This window comes from Epinephelus lanceolatus, chromosome 11 (assembly GCF_041903045.1).
Source record: "Epinephelus lanceolatus isolate andai-2023 chromosome 11, ASM4190304v1, whole genome shotgun sequence".
In the NCBI taxonomy this organism is placed as follows: Eukaryota; Metazoa; Chordata; class Actinopteri; order Perciformes; family Serranidae; genus Epinephelus; species Epinephelus lanceolatus.
The window spans coordinates 8913793-8934227 of NC_135744.1; the positions used below are offsets into that span (position 1 = coordinate 8913793).

At 39.8% G+C, this 20435-nt stretch overlaps 1 protein-coding gene across 1 annotated transcript; it reads left to right on the top strand.

Moving 5' to 3' along the window:
- The first annotated feature begins 8667 nt into the window (after positions 1-8667).
- On the top strand, positions 8668-16387 carry pcolcea (procollagen C-endopeptidase enhancer a). The gene is made up of 9 exons (XM_033635936.2): positions 8668-8851; positions 12349-12457; positions 12554-12812; positions 13813-13937; positions 14949-15085; positions 15188-15534; positions 15622-15699; positions 15773-15943; positions 16037-16387. The coding sequence occupies exons 1-9, from the start codon at positions 8763-8765 to the stop codon at positions 16165-16167; spliced, it is 1446 nt and encodes a 481-aa protein (XP_033491827.2). The 5' UTR covers positions 8668-8762; the 3' UTR covers positions 16168-16387.
- The last annotated feature ends 4048 nt before the right edge of the window (positions 16388-20435 follow it).

Consider the following 20435-nt stretch of genomic DNA (forward strand, 5'->3'; position numbering starts at 1 on the left):
GAGTGTTTTGCTAGCGCAGTGGTTCTGTCTCAGTGTTTCTCCCTATAGTTAAGGCCTTTTTTCTTTTTTAAATATAATAGATTCTATTTTTTATTATAGTATATTTTTGTGTGAAACAGACAGGTAAAGAGGAAGTGGGCAATCAGTGCTATTTGCTGCTGACCGCAGCAAGCTCCTCTTTACCTCTGTCTGCTGTGTTTTTTGTAATTCAGCTCTGTGCGTTATACACTGCCAAGCAACAAGGGAGAGGCTTCGATTCTTATTGCAGTTGTTTCTTTCATTGGTGCCCTCACTGGTTTGCTCTTAAAACATTCTTTTACATGTGTCTGGCATCTGCTCCAGTGTGTACTAAACCTTTTGGCTACTTCATGAGCAGGAGAGCAGGGCAATATGATGCACTTGTTTTTTAATGCTCTGTCAAACTAAGGCCTTGTACACATGGACATGAGATGATGTAAACCTAAAATTCCTCAATCTGAAACAGTTTTACTTTCAACCATGGAAGGTCTTTATTTGCTTGTGGCAAATCTAAGCTCTGAAGTTGTTCAGCTTGTGTGCAGGTCTGCGTTAATAAATGCTGAACAGGAAGCAGCTTAGCTCATGCTCTGCTGCCACTAATGTCACTAACAATCCTAAATTCAGATCTTACAGAAGGCTACTATCAGTGGAAATACAAAGACCACAAAGCCACCAATATTTCAGAACAAGTGTGTGTAAAGCCTTAGTAGCCTTTCCTCTCTTCAACATGACTTTTTATCTTCCCCACCAACTGAGTAGACCAACCTGCCCCCCTTTTGCTCAACTCACTGATTCAGAGATCTACAGTGTGTTTGTGTGTGTGTGCGTGTGGGTGTGTGAGTGCAGGTGCATCAATGTTTGTATGTGTGCTAGAATAGCTCTGTGTTGGGAATATCCCTAGTTTATCCCGACAGATTAGGCCGCTTAAATCTCAGCGAGGGCACGTTGTTTCCTTGACCACTGAAGTACACAAGCAGACGGGTTACAGATCTGCCGTCCGGTTCTATTAGGAAGGACCCTAACCTAACAAACCCTCTTCCTCCCCTTCCCATGTTTTTTCTCCTCCAAACAGAGCAAAAGTAAACTGCAGAAGATTAACCAAAGACCAGAATTCCATGCTTATGCTGCCAATTGCCATCAAAAACAAGTGGAGAGAAACAGGTTACCCAAACTATCCGAGTCTGTTTTAAATAGCTTATACCCTTACCCTATTTACCAACAGATAACAGGACCTTTCAACTATCACACGCTATTTATACGGTGTGTCAGTTTGGCTTGTGAGTGTGCCATTCTAACATATGCAAGTTAAACCAAAACATAAGGGCCGCATGCTTCAAATCTCAAATACAGTCTGCCCCACCACGTGTATCCAGGTCTGAAGAGCCTCTTTAATCTGGAACAAGTTTGTGGACACATGATCCTATAACTAATAATAGCACAACTCTTCTTTTTTTGTCTCCATAGTGCTGCCAAGTTCTAAAATGAAAAGAAAACTAACTATAGCTGTTAAAAAATAAACCTAGAAAATGTTATAAAAAATCTGCATTGTTTGGTGTTGTAATATGGGGGTGTTTTGGGGGGTAGGGGGTCCTATATCCTCAGGTTTAACATATTAGCAACTCACCAAAATATATACGAGGACAAAACTATATTAGCAAAGTGTAAAATTGGGTTTTTTGGCAATAGGAAATCATTATAGGGTGACAAACCTGGTCCTTTTAGCCATCCTACAGGAGTTAACCACACAGTGGGCCCAAGTGAAATAACACTACTGATTGGGGTAGGACTTCTGTGTTATCCAACTGTTGTGAGCGCTCGGCCAATTTGGTCACAATAGTGAAAATGAAGTGAGTGCTCTCTTTTCCTGTTTGCTTTACTGTCTGTATGAAAAGACGTGCGTATATATTTTAACACCGTGGCACTTTTTCTGTTGTGATTCATTCATTGTGGTGGGATGGGAACATGATTTGGTGGAGAATATTGTTTTGTGTCAGCCTCAAGAATTGTTCAGCGATCTCAACTTGCTGTGTTCGGGTCATTTGGGGGGGTGATCCAAATGTTGCTGACGTGACGATATACTCAGACCCTCTTCCAGGTTTGAATTATAACTCATGGACTTACAATTCAACCTTGGAAGGAAACAAGCAGAAAGAAGAAACCAACAGAAGATCTAATCCTTTGACAAAGCGTCATGTAAAATGTACAGAGCGGGAAATGTTCCCCAACGTTTACTGTCACCCCCCAAAATGCACTGAATGCAGCAAAAGGAGGGAACCTTTTGAGTCTCTGAATGTTCACTGGATGACTCTAATTGTACAATATTCTGCTTAATGTATGTTTTATTTTTGAACCAAATATTGCTTTGTTTTTTTCATTTGCATCAATTTAGTAATAATTCCCGATGTCACTGAATTGTTTTTATGTAAGCACTGATGGGTAAAGGTAAAGAAAATGGGAAGTTATTGAGAAAAAAAGTATTTTTACCTTCAATTGTCCAGGATGCTTAGAATGATTCTACAGTTTACATCAGATTGCCGTTTGTATCTACAAGATATATTTTTTTGTTTAAATCTGTTTATTTTTGAGGAAAGATTTCGATTCTTTTTGGGACTAGAGTTTCTGGGATGAAGGCCCATATTGCCCCTTGTCGTCTGGCCTTACAGGAGGGACAGGACTGGAGGATTATGGGCAATGTGCTCAGTTTTATCTCTTTTTTTTTCTTCTTCTTCTTTTTCTTTGCTTTTATTTATTGATAGATTTATTGTGCTGTCATTTGGTATGGGATTAGAAACTAAACAAGATTGATTCAACATAAAGGAGAGGAGACTGAATGAAAAACTAAAGTACATAAAATAATTGTAGTGTAAATCTATCAATGTCTTATTATATTGATGAACATCATGAAATATATGTATATTGGAAAAACAGTATCTATGACAACTTGTACTTTTGTGTGTGCTTCATGTGCTTTGTGGGTGTGCAACAATGGGCAGATGCAATTTTGACCGCAATTCTGGGACCTTATCTGACCTGTATGAATAAGCATAAATTTATTATCAATACAAAGATAAACTTCTTTCTTCAGTTTGTCCTGATTACATGTAAGTGTGTATTGAAAATACATGGAGACCTGGAGCCATAAAAGTGCTCATGTCTGCATTCATCACATCCTGCTTCACACTAACACACAGACTGACACAGGCACCATTAAAGGGACAGTTCACCCTAAAATCAAAAATACATATTTTTCCTCTGAATTGTAGTGCTGTTTAGCAGTCGTGATTGTTTTAGTGTGAGTTGCTGAGTGTTGGAGATATCGGCCTTAGAGATGTCTGCCTTCTCCCTAATATAATGAAACCAGATGTTCTCAGTGTGTGGTGCTGAAAGCAGCAAAGAAATACATTTTAAAAACTCAACCACAATGTCTCTTTCCAGAAATCATGACCTGGCTACTCAGGATAATCCACAGACTCTGTTGTGAGCAGTTTCATGTAGGAACTATTTTCTTTTCACTGAAGTACACCCAAAAATTGTGCATCTACTCATGGTTGAGAGGGTCATACTTGTGACAACATGAGATGTAAACATTATAGCATCCTCCTCAGCTGAGCTGTAACATTAGCTGGCTCAGTGGCACCAGGTGAACTAGCAGTAGATTGCCTCTGTGCAGTGATACTGTTGGCAGGCGTAGTTCGGTAGAAAGAAAATAGTTCCTACCCTAAACTGCTCACAGTAAGGTCTGTGGATTATCTTGAGTAACCTGGTAAGAGACATTGCTGTTGAGTTTGTCAGATGTATTTCTTTGCCACTTTGAGCACCACAAGCTGAGTGCCATGTAGTTCCATTATATTGTAGAGAAAGCAGACATCTCTATGGCTTTTATCTCCAACAGTTGTCAACTCACACCAAAACTATCTAGACTGATTCAAAGCACAAGTGAGAGGAAAAATACGCAATTTTGATTTTGTGGTGAACTATCACTTTAAGTTTACAAACTGAAGCACACAAATGTATGTGCACTTTAACCACACATCACTGTGAAACATTATTAACCCTCTGTAGTGGCCCATGCAGAACATTTAAGTTGAAAATACTGAAGGGATAGTTGTTATCCTAACATTTCCTCTCATGCAGAGTAATGGAGCAGTGTCCTGGTTCCTACCATTACTAGTCAATCACTAGGCATAGTAAAAGCTGTAGTGATATGCACTGTATGGAATGCCACACACAGGGTACCTAAGCTAGCTCTCAAACACGCTAGTGAACACGGAAGGGAAGGGTTTATTTAGAGCATTATTATTTTTCGTGCTTGGTGAAGGACAGCTGACACATTGCAGCGCTGGCATTTCTCTTATCTTCTTTTTTTAGTTGCTTGGTCAGCGCAATATATATTTTCCCTGCGCCCACGACTGACTGAATGACAACACCAGCTTCAAATCAAATCACTGGTCGGTCCACAGCACACCGGCCCGCTGGGTAACACTAAGTGACATTAGCCGAAGTCTACTAAGATAGCACCGCTGTTTGACTGACTGTGTCTGCTCTGGTTGTATCACATTACAATTAGTGGACATATAGAACCATATTTAAGGGGGAAAGCTTTGTCCGTAAAAAATAATAACACCGCACAGGGACTGTTAATGAATACAGTGAGTGAACCCACCTCTGACACAGCAGCTCTGCACCCAAAGTTGTAGTTCCACCTTTTCACCACCAGGCGTCACCGTCACAACACTATGGTCATGTACACATTATGGACCGACTCACACAAAAATGGATAGCTGCTACGTTGTCCTCACTGAAGGACAGTGTTTCGCCTAGTCCCGCCCTTCCATGCTGTGATTGGCACTCCTGACCACGACGGGCCAATCACAACTCTCCGTGCGAAGAGGAACATTCTAGAAGCAGAGTGGAGGTTACTGGCACAAGTTCACCTACACCCAAGATGCTTGGGGAAGGGAGGGAAGTGTGGAGAGGTCAAAACACCAGCAACACTTGCAGTAGATAGAACAATGAGGCCACAAGCTGAAATGCACTGGTCTTACAATAAAGTTGTTTTATATAGGTTACTACAAGTGTTAGTGTCATGACCTTTTGACATTCTAGCATTTACCATAAAACTTTATATCACACAGACACTATCACATATCAGCACTGCATATCAACATTTAATTCTTGATGTGTGAATAAAGTTATTATGTTAAAAAGACATTTCTCTATATATAACACATAATAAAAAACAATCTAAAATTGTTATCATGGGCAGATCAAGAGACAATTGGTCCCTGGCCATGGCTATCAAAAAGGCCCCTCCACCTCTCTTAAATAGGAGCAAGACACACAGATAATGTGGATGTTTTGTCTCTCTCTTTTTGCTGTCTCTGTAGTCATTTTGTGTCTTCTTGTGATTGTATTGTGTCTCTGTAATTGTTTTGTGTCTTCTCATTGTTTTTTGTCTCTGTGGTCATTTTGTGTCTCTTTGTAATCGTTTTGTGTCTCTGTGGTTATTTTGTGTCTCTGATGTTGTTTTGTGTCTCTTTGGAGCCATTTTGTGTCTCTTTGTGATCATTTTGTGTCTCTTTCTAATCGTTTTGTGTCTCTTTGTGATCATTTTGCGTCTCTTTCTAATCGTTTTCTGTCTCTTTGTGGTTGTTTTGTTTCTCTTTGGTTTCATTTTGTGTCTTTTTACAATTGTTTTGTTTCTCTGTAATCATTTTGTGTCTCTTTGGAGTCATTTTGTGTGTTCTTGCAGTTGTTCGTGTCTCTTTGTAATCGTTTTGTGTGTTTTTTAGGTCAGGTTTTGGGTTTTGAGTCTCTTCCTTGTCGGTACCTGTATATTTGAGTAACATTTATAGGTGAAGGTCAGGCGGCCCCTGACACTTTGGGCCCCTAGGACTTTGCCCATTCAGTAATCCATCCACAATTGTTAGCCCTGTAGTTTTGTGCTAAAGATGAAAAGTGAACAGAAAATGCTGCAAAGTGTGGAAATCCAAATCTGGATTTTTACTTTTCGTGACAACATATAGCAGTTGAGATGTTAGTTCAGTTGCTACTATTATTATTAGTTATGTTGGAAATATACTCTATACTTGGTATACAGTAAAAAGAGTGGGGGAAGGTCTTATCATGTTGCTTTCATTTGTATTTTCAAGTAGCAAACATACATCTATCATTTTCTTTGACCACAGTTTTTCCGGCAAGTTAGTCATCCTTAGAGTTAGTGAGGTCATGCATGACTATGAGGATGTCTAAAATTTCCACTGTGCTTTTTATTTTTGACAATACACAGCATATTTGTGTCCATTGCTGTTTCCACTGTAAAAGGGATTTACTTTCCCAGCTATGCTATTGTCATTACCATCGTTGTACTTACTGGCAAATGATGATGTGTGTCCTGAACAGTTGCCATGCAAAGGGAGGGAAGGCTCACAGCTTCAAGTGTGACAGTGTACACTTCATTTTAGCTGCTGTTAGACAAACGTGCATCTGCAGCGTGTTTTAGGGTCCTTATTACAAGATTTCACTTCAATCTAACATCCTGTTAATGCCAGATGAGGTGCTATGAGCTTTTTAGCACGTTGTCTGTACACTGAGCGCACAATATCACACTTCCTCATGGCTTGCACAGTGAAGCGTATTCCAGGAAAAAGCTATTATGCTTTAATTCCTTCCCTCTTTAAATCTAAGAGAAGCAGATGAGCTTTCTGAGACAACTCACATGGTAGAAACTGCTGACAAATGTTGATGTTTATACAGTTTGGAATTTTCTGGTGCCTGGCTCCATCTGTAAAGCTCTTGTAGGATGTCTCTGATTACCACTGAGAACTTCATTTCTTGTAAAATCTTTACCTCTTTGCATGTGTTTCTATTTATTGCTGAGGTCACATGATATTTGCTCAAGTACTGCACTGTATAATTGGAGGACTGATCTTTTTTTAAACTGCAGAGAGTGAATATGAGAGGAACCACAATTACAGAGAGCACATGGGTCTGTGATTGTAATGAAATCACCAGTTTCAGTCCGTCACCTTTCCAATTGGATTCACACAGCTTAACATATTCTGTTTTCCACCTCTCCAGTGCAGTTTCACAATGAATAGTGGTTTCATCAATCTGATAATCTTGGACATAATAGGAGAGTAATTTGCAGGGTGAGTTTGTAGATTACAGTCATCTGTTGGCTCAGAGAAGCTTTAACATGACCTAACACCAGGGAGCACGAAAAACAGCTTTTCACTCCGTTTAACTGTCTCTCTGTCAGATCGTTTTAAGTTTGTTTTCCATTTTTCTGTTTTCTCCAACCCCTCCTCTCCCTACCCATCCGTCTCCCCTCTTACAACAGTCATCCACTCCCACACTGCTGTTCCCTTTGACTCTCCAAAAGGAATGCTCGTCCAGTGCGAAGGGCTCATCAGGAGTCACTGCAGAAACCTACACCCTCGGCTTGGATTCCTGCTGAGTGTAAAGGTCACTGTTACTCCCACACATAATGGCAGTGGCTCCACAGTTGTGCACACTCAGACGCTGTCCGCTCCCCAGCAGACTCCGCACGTCACTGCATTCCTGCTTCTGCTGCCTCTTATCGGGACTTTGGGTTAACACAAACACAGCGCAGCAGGACCAGGGAATGCTCATTTCTCCAGCTCAATAAGAGCATCTCAGTCTCAGTGTAGAAAAGCTGCTAAAAATCATATGCCACATGTACCTGGAGACACAGTTGCTCTGTCTTGCTGCTTTGTGCTTTTATTAGCTGTCCATCCTGCCTGCTCCACACTTTGATCAAGGTGTTTTAGCTCTGTAGGCTGTTAAAGTAGCTCATTTTATAGCATAATTGAAACAGTATCCCCTCCACAGGCCTTAGTAATGTAGGCCAGAGGGTTTGCTCTTCAGTGAATCTCAACGGAGGAAGATAACTCCCCCCTCTTGAGTGTTATTCTTCCCTTGGTGGATTGCAGGGGCAAATAGACACTCTCTGGCTCAGATGTTTTGGAGCCGAAGGAGCCCCTGGGGCTTAGGGAAATATGGTAAAAGGAAGAGATCATTAGTTTTATGAGATTTCTTTATCTAAATCCTACTGGAGCTCCTTTTACATCCTGTATATATGCTGTTTAATCTACTTGGCTGAAGGTAATAATTTTATTAAGTAATGATTCTGTTCAGTAAATTACAGGTCTCAGATGTTGTATTGGAATGTAAAGATTTATGGCCCTTCCAGTTGAGTGCTACAGCTCATAGTGCCTCAGGCTCTGGACCCACCTGTGCACCCTACATAATGATCAGCGTATGAATGTAAACGGATTTAACAGCCAGCCAAACCAAATTTCAAGCTTCTTTAACTTAAGTTCCAACCATGTAAAGACCCAAAAACATCTGCTGCAAAAAGCTACACTCCTCTCTGAGTGTCCACAAAGCCTCAGCCACAACTTCTGACACGACTCTCCCCTGCACCTCTTTCCTAGCGCTCACAAACATCTGGCTCTAATTAGAGCCTTTGCCCTCCTCCTTCCCCACTAACGTCAGCCCCCCCCCCCCCCCCCCCCCCATGGCTCTTTGTCGCTGCTGGTGTTGTTTCAGCATCTCTGTCCGTCTCTTCATCCATTCTCGACCCCCAGTTCCTCCCCACTAATTCAGACTCTCCGCCCATCCTGAGCGAGCGGCCTCCCCCACTGTCTTTCACCTCTTGCCTCCTGCTGCCATCTCCCTTTTCTGCAACAGTCTCCTTCTTCTTGTGTGTGTGCTGCATCATGATGCTTGTGGACTGCATCTGGGGTCTCTTCTTGGTCCTGTCTTTGAGTCTAGGATGGACGAACGCTCAGCAGAGCAACTTCACAAGGTAAGGAGAATGTCTGTACTTGACAGTGACTCAGTGAATTTAAGTATAATCCTGATTTATATGACTTCTGTGATACTGTAAGTGAGGCTGTAATTCTTGGTTTTAACAAAAAATCAACTAATTGAGCCCATAAGATCTGTAACTTAAGAACTAAAAATACTCAGAATTCTTTCCTGTCTCTGTAAGTGAATTCTTTCCAGTGCGCTGTTTGATTGGGCACAGAGTTGTCCTGTTGGTTTTTGGCTCATGATGTGAGGCGTGCTGAGTCTGCAGTGGCTGAGCCGCCACAGATGTTAATGCTTTTGGTTCTGCCTGTGGGGTCGAATCAGAACAACTTGGCTCTGGGTCTGGCCATCTTGGCTCTAATCAGCAAACGTCGGACTTTGTTGGGGTTCTGCTTTCTAAGCGCGAAGTTTGTGGGAAACTGTTTTTCCATTGCATCTAAGTATATGTTTACTTCTTCAGAATGGGGGGTGGCTAAAATGTTTTTCTTACTTTCTTACTTCTATGAATAATGTAAACAACATAATTTTCACAGTTGAGCCAAAACAACAACTCTCTGCACCACAAACTGTAAATGCCTGTAACATGCCAAAAATTAGTAACTTCATAATAACAGGCATATTCTTCTTGGATCACAAGTATACAAATGGGTCTTATGTAGTCCTATTCCTGCCGGCAAGAGCCACAAATAGGAAATTTTCCCTTCTGCAAAACAAGTTCTGACATTCAGTGAGCTCTGAGTGTTTGGAAAGCAACAAAATTTATGACATAAAGTAACAAAATAACTTTGTTGGAGTAGTCTGACAGCTGTTAAATGTGTCTGTCAGCTATCTGCAAAATGTTTTTTCTTCCTTCAATACTGTGACTAGCACAGAAGCGCCCTCACACTGTAAACATGGCACCCATCCAGAATGATTTTAATGTCCATGACACCATGTGATAATCATCAGTTGTAAGCTTTGGTAAAATTTCATATTTAACAGGTTAATGATGATTCTGCAACCAGAACCTTTACGCTTTAAAATCAACTATAATCTTTAAATGAACTCAAATACAAACACTATCTCACGAGTGTTAGGCCTATATCGGCTGAAACACTTTTACTACTGTGTTGTCATTTAATAACTGTGGGACCCCAAAATATTCAATATTAGATAAATAAAGAATATGTTGAATAAATAATCCCATGAATAAATTGTGTAAAGAAACCATCAGTTATAAATGACTGAAGACATTGTTAAACCACGAGTCATTAGGGGTGATTATGAAATGTTATTTCATCATTCATTTTTTCTTGGAAAGCAATTGAATATCATTATAGACATAAACTTCAAACTGCCCTTTTTCAAAGTTTTATTTCATAATGGCCTTTTTTTCTCCCCAATTTTATCTCATTTTATAAAGTCACCGTGATCTCACTTAACGCTAGCCTATCTCCTGCCTCTGCCATGTTATCCGCAGAGCCCCCACCTGTGGGGACGGGATAACTCCTTCATTAGCAAATGCATCACAGGGCATTGAAACACCTGGGGACAGTCACGACGCATAACGTAACAATTTCTACCTAAAACAGTAGTCAAACAAGACCCAATTTAGAAAGCAGATGGGCAAAATGAATGTTCTGTCAGATCATGGTGCATGCCCACATTACATTATCTCCCATTAGCTTTTATTTCTGTCTACATAAATGACACCTCAAACAAATCCACAGACAACACAGATTTCAGCAGTATATATCTGTCAAGGACTCACAGCGTAAACCGTCGAACAAAATTCCCCCTTGATACATTTACAGCTACAAATTATGTCTTACCTTAGATTTTTTTTGTAGTCAAAACTTTAAAAATCACCAAAAAACACTAGAAATGTTAATACTCTGGGCTGTTTTCAGCCTGCATGGTTAAATCAATGAGTTTTATTCTATGAAAATCAAATGCCTCCTCACAATTTTTCACAGCCCCCTCAGTCTTTTGAGCCAGCGAACTCTGTTGACACCAAATTTAGCCAGTTAGCTCCTGTTGGCTAATGTTAGAGCGACCATAATGCTAATGTTATTCTAAATTAACCAAGTGGACACTGCTACTGGAAATAAAAACTGTACACAGACAGATTAACTAAATGTCTTTAGCTTTTAAGCTTTAGCTCAATGAGGCTGAACGTGCTAGCCAGCTAACTAGCTAGCCCAGCTTGTGATCTTAAAGTGTTACTCAGTATCAAGGTAAGGAGCCAGTGTAAGCAGAGTTAGCAGTGTTAGCAGTGTTAGTGTGCTCTTGTTGGATGAGTGACCACAGAGAAAGACTGTCTTATGTTCATCTCAGAGTCTTGAGTCTGTTTAGAATCAAAAAGCTGCTGAGGAAACTTTGAATAAACCAGCTAATGTTGGCTGCTGCAATTAACACTGTCTCTTTGCTTTGATGCTGAGCAATAAACCAAGCACACAGCCCTGCCTCAACAGTTAGCTTTAAATTCAACTGTAAAACTCAGTTATTCTAGGGTGCATTCATAAATCCTTTCTGGCACACACTCTTCACTAAAGTAAGAGCGCTGTTGTTCAAAGAAAGAAAACTTTCTATTTCTACATTAATTAAAAAACAGTTAAGTTAATCACACATTTACTTCACTTGATGCTCTGTTGCTCCATCTCCCCAACAGAGTGTGCTCTGCTGCTCCATTAGTGTGGTGCTCTAAATAACCGAACTCTACATTCCAACAACGCTCTGAATTTGTTAACGTCTTTGAGTGACTATATCCAAATGCACCCTTAATGCCAACATAACATTTTATAATCATGAGTTAAGTTTGGAAAATTATTTCACAAATGTATTAGTAATATTACACACAAATTATTAAAAATCAATTAAAAACTGTCATTAATGTATTTATTCATATGACTTTTAATTTCAAAATTGCTTATGCAGGTTATTTATTTAATAGACTTTAGGGGCTCCCACATAACAACCATTTTCAGCACTTGACTTTTCAAAGTAAGTGAGGCCTCACATCTATTTTAAGGCTGTAATATTTCATAACTAAGCATGAGGAAACAAGGGTCTCTTTGTTAATAAATCATGTTCATCTAAACATGTTCTTGCAACAGAGCTTATGTGTTGACACAGATAACTTGCTGGTGGCACAACCTTTTGTTTTTGCTAGCTTTGTTAGGTCATCTTAGGTCAGATTTTAATCAGAGAAATTTTATGCCACAATACTCCCTGTTGAGTAATACCTTGTGGTCTGATGGCCAGACAATGAAAATTCTTGTTTAGCCTACAGTACAGTTTTTCCAGTAAGTTCCACAATACCTCAGTGTCCTGCAGTAGTCAGAGTTAAGAGAAAGACTGCTAAAGGAAGTCAGTCACAATAGTTGTATTTGAAGGAGTTGAGCAACTCTCAGTGGACCTGTATGAATATAGTTCAATGTCTTCAAGACCTACAATGCCATTAATACTGTCCAATACTAATATTTCCCCCACTGTCTATCTCCTTCATCACAGGCCTGTGTTCTACTGTGGAGGAGACCTGGTCTCAGAGTCAGGCTTTGTCGGCAGTGAGGGGTTCCCAAGCTTCTACAAACCCAACAGCAAATGTACCTGGCGTATTACTGTGAGTCACTTACCAGCTGCAGCATGTCTAAACGCTGACGCCTTTCTCACTCAGTGTTTCAGTGTCTGACTCATATTCAACCTCTCTGGTTTCCAGGTCCCAGAGGGAAACGTGGTCATGCTCTCTTTCCGCATTTTTGACCTGGAGGCTGACTCACAATGTCGCTACGATTATTTGGATGTTTACAACGGCCACTCCAACTTGGTACAAAAACTAGGCCGCTTTTGTGGAACTTTCCGGCCTGGTGCCCTTATATCTACCACAAACACCATGATGTTAGAGATGGCGTCTGATGGAGAGACACAGGGCAGAGGGTTTGTGGCCTATTTCAGCGGAGCCAAACCGTATGTAGATGGTATGTGGTCACAATATTTATTTATTTATCTATTAATTTTTATATCATGCCTACGAATATGTCCAGCCATGGGCATAGCAACAAGCTATAAATTATATAACTCCATTACTATCAACTAGGAGGGGTAAATACTCATGGATTTTTTTACAATTTTGCAACCCAAAATTTGATCTATAACTTACCTATAAATGAATTACTTATGAACCATTAATAAAGCTAGCATAACTTAACTTGTTACTGTAAAACAAGACTACAGTGAAATCTTGTTCAGTTGTCTCTTATCATGAAACACACACTCTTTCTCACTGCCAAGCCCAAAAAATATAGCTTTTTTTCTACCTCCTATATTATTTGCCCAGGGCATATTAAAGCTCTACCAACCATGAGGGAAATAACACAGATATATTTGAGTAATATTTCCTTAAAAGTGGTACAAGATCATAACTGATAAGCCCAATAATCACTGCAGATACATGGGTATGGTTGTTATTAAGTTATTTATACGTGGGGGCACCCTGGTTACTTATGGTTCATGTGTCAACCATTAACCACAACATTCCACCCCTCTCCCCTCACATCTACCGTATCTTTTTACTATCTGCTCTAATAAAAGCATAAAATGCCCAAAAATGATAAAGAAAGAAAAGACCAAGTTACTTGTACAAGTAAAAACAGATGTAATAAGCCGGGGGGACGGGGCCCACACAGGGCCTCAAGTTCCATGCTATGCCCCTGAGCTTGAACAGTTTATTTCACTTCTGGACACTTCTGACTCTGCCAACATCAACAACTGGATTAAAAATACCAGCTCTTCATTATGCAACTAAGAACTTTAACTTCCAGATAAGCGTGACTCATGTTCATCGATTCCAATCTTAAAAGTCAAAAAGTTATCAAGAAAAAGTTAGTGAATAAAATCAGTGCTTTGTGTACTTCTAAGAGTATTTTCTACTGTTATCTTTCGTCATTATTCTCATGAAGTGTATACAACTTGTTTCAGACGAGCAGTTCTGCGGGGGGAAGATAACAAAGTCCCAGGGAGAGATCATGACGCCCAACTGGCCCGACAAGAAATACCCTCCAGGGACCAGCTGCTCATGGCTTATCACTGTGGAGCCTGATATGGTCAGCAGCACACTGATCACCCAGCATGGAACCATTTTATTTTCCAAAGTCTTCACAAACCTGACATGGAAAACAGCTCTTTAAAGGGATTGTTCAGATTTTTTGAAGTGGGGTTGTACGGTATACCTATCTATAGACAGTATATTACATACAGTAGATTTCAGTCAGCACGCCCCCAATTTGGAGAGTCAGGCTGGAGCCCGACATGGAAGCTAAGCAATGTACTGATGTGGTGGGGACAGCAACAAAATATGTTGCCACTTTAAAAAAAATCCCACCTAAAAATATCAATATTACTTTAAGTGTACGCTATTTTTTTTTTTAGAATATTTTCACTGCTTTACGTTATCGTCAGACAGTGACTTCCAATGGGAAAATTAAGCCGTTATATTGCTGTCTTCAAAGCCAGACTCCATTGAGAAAAACAATGTTTTAACATTGCTGAACACAGGAGATGTTTGTTGATCTACCACTGCCTCAAACAGTTATTTTGTTTGCGTTATTGTGTGACGTTGGCATTTAAAAGGTTAGTTCAGATTCACCAAAGTCACACAATAACACAAAATAACTAACTGATCAAAGCATTGTTAGACCAGCAGCTCCCGTGACCAGCAAGCTAAAATTACTGTTTCTGTTAACGGAGTCTGGTGGCTTTGAAAAGAGCAGAGATGGGGAAGTGGTTACGGATTTCCTGTTGGCACAGGTAGCCTGATGAAAAGATAAAGCTGTGAGAATACTCTCAATATAGTGTACACTTAATCTGGTATAATTTTTTTTTAGGTAAAATATGTTTTGTTGCTGGCCCCCATCCACATTATTTCATATCTTGCCTTAAGTGTTGGGCTCCAGCCTGCTTTGTCAGACTTGGGGGGGTGTTGACTGACATCTACTGTATGGAATACTTTAGCTATGGAGAAGTACCTCATACAAACCCATCTCCAAAAATTCAAACTATCTCTTTAAGTTACTTGTTAATTTATCATCATATTCCTGTTTCCGTTTTGATACCAGGTAATCCAGGTGAAGTTTGATAAGTTCGTCTTGGAGGCTGACACCTATTGTCGGTTTGACTATGTGGCATTCTTTAACGGCGGAGAGAGAGATGATTCACGGCTGATTGGAAAATACTGTGGTGATCGGGCCCCACAGTAAGTGACAGAAATCTCTAAAGCTCTTTGTTGGCCTTCAAAGTTATTTTAAATCAACTACTCTAAACTTTCCAAATCTTTTTCAATTTGTCTCTTGTCCAGGCCCATCATAACCAGTGGCAACGTGCTTCTGGTCCAATTTGTGTCTGACCTCAGTGTGACATCTGATGGATTCCTCGCCCACTATAGCAGCGTCCCACATGGTACTGAGATACCAACAGTCAACTCAGGAGCCGGTACGAGGTCCATTCCTCCAAAACCTGCAGTCAAACCTGTTGCACCTAAACGTCCTGCTGTCACTGCAAAGCCACCTACTCCCACTGCTAGATATGTGCCACCTGAGCCCACCCAGAACCCCAAACCACTTAAACCCACAAGAGGCCGTGGACAGGGTACCACAGGGCAGGACAGGAGGCCGCCTGTCACAAGACCAAACGGAAAGAGGCCTGGTGGGTGAAATTATGTGCATGCTGTGCTTGTGTTTCAGTGCGCAGAAGATGTATATCTAATGTACATTTTATGTTTTATGTTTTCAGTCGCTCAAAATCCTCTTTGTGCCAAAGCCTGTAAAAGAGATGGAACCATCAAGACCAGTTTCTGTGCCAGTGAATTTGGTATGTTTCCAACCGTTTACATATACAAGTGACCAATCAGATGTGTGTTCTGACCGAGCTCTCCTTTTTCCAGTGTTAACTGGGAAGGTGTCTTCTCTGAGCCCCGGGCCCCGCGGCACTCTCCATATTAGTATCTCCCTCATCAAGGCCTACAAGGCAGGTCGACTAACAATCACACAAGTGGGAGAGACCATGTCAGTTAAGCTGGTGTCACAGTGCAAGAAGTGCCCATTACTCCGCAGAGGTATTTACACACACACATACATCACAGATTGCCATTTACATTTACTCACAAATATAATACTGATCTTTCTGGTCCCTTTTTCCTTTCTGCTAGGTGCCAACTACATTATCATGGGTCAGGTGGATGACGAAGGACGTGGTACCCTGGCACCCGGTGCATTCACAGCTCCATACAAAGCCCCACATCACAGGTTATTAACGAATATCCAGAACCAACCCTGTTAGCCTCACACTGTGAAGGACGGGAAATTCAGATGACATATCAAACCCAAAAATCCAGACATTACAATGTGAAATGCAGATCTATTAAAGCACAATATTACATGAAAACATAATTACAGCTTTACCCACCAATTTAAAGGAATGCAAATGCTTTTATTCAAACATCTGCCAAACCCAATGTTTATAATTTATATACGAATAAAGGTTTTATATCTCTTTCAAATGGTGTGACTGTGTTCTTGGTTCTTATTCAGCTCTGGCTTTCTCTCCAACAGTGCCTCTGATTCCACCCAGTGGATATGATCGGCAATAGCATGCAAGCCTATTGCTAACTCTAACTAACTTCTTCCAAAGCAGGCGGATATATACAATCCTGTGGCATGAGTTGACCATTAGTCATCAAGTGGTCAAGTCTTACATGGAGAATAATGACCCGAGATTGTTTGCTTGAGTTTTTTTTTTTTTTTATTATTATGCTCATGTAGTTAGAGGTAAAATGAGAACAGTGAAATGTCTAAAATTTCCTATGATGACATTGTGTTATTAGATCTCAACTTCCAGAGCTGTCCTTTATTTGATATCTATTGTGACCTGATGACCTGTTCAGGATGGTCTGGGATCAGCTCTATGTCATTCAGAAAAAAATAAGCAGATGAAGAAAATGAATACATAAATGAACTGATTGTGAATGTCCACACTGAAAGAAAAATTAAAACCTGAATACTACAAAGTAAAACAGTTACAAGTCCTGCATTTTACTTATTGCTCTACTGCTAATTAGCAATACTATTCCAGCTATAAATAATATCAAATTATGTGAATCTTTTATTATAAAGATACACCTAATTGGATAAACAAAGATGTCAAATACTGTGTCAATACACACATGTGAATATTATTTCAAAAATATGTAGATTAATCACGCTTAACACGTATCTGCTGAACAAACACAAAGGGCCAGACTCCAGCACACACAACAATGATTAATTAGTGAAAGTCATCTGGAGATACCACAGACTGAAGGCATTTTTATGAAGTAGGTTCAAAGTCAAGATTTCCTGCTTTGCTTGATGCCATTGATATAGAGCCTGCATTTACCCTCTGAGTCAATGTACAGTTTTTTAGAAAGGGCAAAAATCTGCAGTTCCTGTCAGTCTCCAATAGAGGTAGATGAAGGTCAAAAATAAATTTAGACTCCTTTGTTTTAAGTCATTCTTTGATACGAACATCAGTTATTTGGTCTGACTTGAAATGTATTGAGATGTATTAATACTTATAAACAAATATGAACATATTTTTAGGTATTTAAACAAACTACTAATTCAAACAACGTTAAGAACATATCAATTAACAGATGAAGTGTAAAAGTCAGAATGAATTATGCGCAAGACCCTGTGATGTCTTTGCTAATACATACACAGTGAGCTTGCTGCTTTTAAGAAGAACTCAAATGGCCAATGTGAGTACAGAGATGATAACCTATGAACCAGATAGCATATGTACCTACTGCGTATGCCAGGAACATAATCACCTAGACTATTTCACAATGGGGGTGGGTGGAGGATTTTCAATCAACACCTTCTGCAACCCAACCCTCCAGAGGGATCTAAGGGGAAAAAAAGATTAGGCTAGGGTTCTCAAAGTTTTGATAACTGAGTGCCATTCAAAGGGGCCAGCATATGATTGAAGGCCACAGGGTAAAAGTGCACACAGTATGGCCTTCTATTATCAATCTAATGTACCAGCGCAAATATGAGTGCAGAAATCTTCTTGGGATAGGGTTCCCATGTGATTCATGAGTTCTTATCTCACTGATAACAGCACAGGAGTGATGGGGCATTGATAAATGTGTCAGCTGGAAACAATTATCATTTACATATCCCGCCCCAATATATTCTGGGTTCAGAGGCCTTGCCCGGAGAATTTACGACATGGAGAGGCTTCAATTATGGCCGAGAAGAGGCATTTCTTTGAGCTAGAAATGGAAAGGCTGACATCCCAGGTCCAATTTAACCAACTGGTTCTATTTGGCAGCCTGAAGGAAGTCAGAAAAATGTAGTATGGAAAGAAATCACTGCTGTGGTGAGCAGCGTTGCAGTGGACATCAAACTGCAGCTGAGGTTTGAATATTTAATTTACACATCCATGATATGTACCAACCTATAACCTACATATATTAATAAAATAGCCTATATTATATAATAGTATTTTGCTTTAATAGCATATTCATATAAAAGCTTATAATTGACCCAGAGTGAGAAGCTTGTGGCATGTTGGGTCTGCTTCCATTTCAGGTGTAAAAAGTAGCTGAGGAGACACAGACGCACAGCCCATAGGTTACTTGTATTTAAATATTTACACTGTTGCAGGTTTAATTATTTCTTTTTATTGATGTTTTAATGATAATTGATCTAAACATGCTTTGCTTTGTCAGTGCTTAATAAGTTTTAAATAAATTAGGGGCAGGCACCAGCAGTGTTCATCCTTTAGTCAGCCTGGAATCAGTCCCACAGAGCCAGGCAACTGCCAGCTGTGATAGACAGCGTCCATGTGGTGGTCATACACTTTTCAGGTGATAAATATGTGGCTGCAAACACTTAGATGCCTGTCAGAATATGGTCTAATATCAATTCTCCACCTCAGCCAGATTTACTGCTGCACCGTAAGTCCATGCTGACTCAAACTTGTGTACGGCAGCTGAGACCTGATGGAGATTTGATCGTAGCCTCTGCTTATATGCATACTGATAAATGCTGAGCATTGCATGGAAATAACAAGTACCAGATTTCTGTTGTATGTTCATTTAATAAATCAGGGCCCATGACTTTTTTATGACTTTTATGTGACATATACTCTGACATTTTTATGACTTTTTTATGACATGTCTTATGACATACAACACTTAAAAAAAACTCTCACAGTTAACAGTGATAGCCTACATAACAATCATATTACATTGTAGTTTGCCATGTTTTTAATAGACTTGAAAGTAATTAAATAGAGACACAGTACAGTGTTTTTAATTGATTGTATCTACCCACAGCAGATGAGCAACAGCTACTGCTGGGGTACTGTACCACTACTTGCTCAAACACAGAACTGTGGTACATCGTAATACTATAGCTCGTTGTAATAATAATGGCTATTTGTTTATTTATTATAATGATTACATTAGCTTATGATTAATACAGATGGTTGGTGCGTGGTTGCCTTTCGTAGCGTAGCAAATAAATACTGCCCAGGCCTACGCCTTGAAGACTGACTGTAGCTTGTAACTAGTTTGGACACTACAGGCAACATGTGTTTGGCAGCTGGAGAACAGCTGAAAAACATTGTCCCATGAAGGTCTGTGGAACAGCAGAACAAGAAGAAACATGCTTTGCCTTTACATCCTGATGACTTTGATCACTGCAATCCAAATCCACACACTTACAATAATGTTGCCTCTGAAAGTTTGCATGGGACATAAAATGCACTTTAGACTTTAAACTTCACCTCCTTCTATTAAAGGGGAACATCACCCAAATTAAGGATTCCAATATTTTATTTCCACAGCCTAGAAAAGTCCAATCAACAGTTGTGAACATGAGCTACTCTCAAAGCCAGGAACCAGAGAAGTAAGTCTCAAACTTGTAATGCCATAGGGTATAAAGTCTGGAGCTGCTCCATAGACAATAAATGGGAGACTGATTTTATGGATCACAGAATGTTTTTCTTGTTTATACCCTGAGCTTTATTGTATTGTGGTGTTCTGGAAACAGAAAATCTACCCATATAGACCATATCATCCTGACTTCACACTAACAACAATCACTTCTAGGTAGAAAAACAAATGATTTCAATCGCAGAGATACATAACATCAGCAGACTTATCTAATTCTGTTGTCATTTTCAGCTCTAACTTTTGAAGATATATAGTTAAACACTGTGGTCCAACCTGTCTGATGTTTCTGCTGTGCTGCTGTGCCAAATGTATTTTAGCTGTGTTAAAAAATCAATACCAGTCTAAGTTTATGCTATATATATATATATATATATATATATATATATATATATATATATATATATATATATGTGAACATTCACTCTGCTTCACCTTACACACTAACCAATCAAGGCCACAGTAGACCAGCAACTAATCAGGGCAGCATTTGCTCTGGGCTGTTTGATTTTTCTTTACCTGACACAAGGATTTTCTGCCTGGAAGATGTTGTGAATAAACATTGTGATTCAATCTATACTGAGAACATTCCCCTAGGTGCTCTCAGTGT

Coding starts and splice junctions, on each gene's coding strand:
- pcolcea (XM_033635936.2), top strand. CDS start 8,763: ATGATGCTTGTGGACTGCATCTGGGGTCTCTTCTTGGTCCTGTCTTTG. Junction 15,086..15,187: donor TGTGGTGATCGGGCCCCACA/GTAAGTGACAGA, acceptor TCTCTTGTCCAG/GCCCATCATAACCAGTGGCA. Junction 15,700..15,772: donor TTTCTGTGCCAGTGAATTTG/GTATGTTTCCAA, acceptor TCCTTTTTCCAG/TGTTAACTGGGAAGGTGTCT.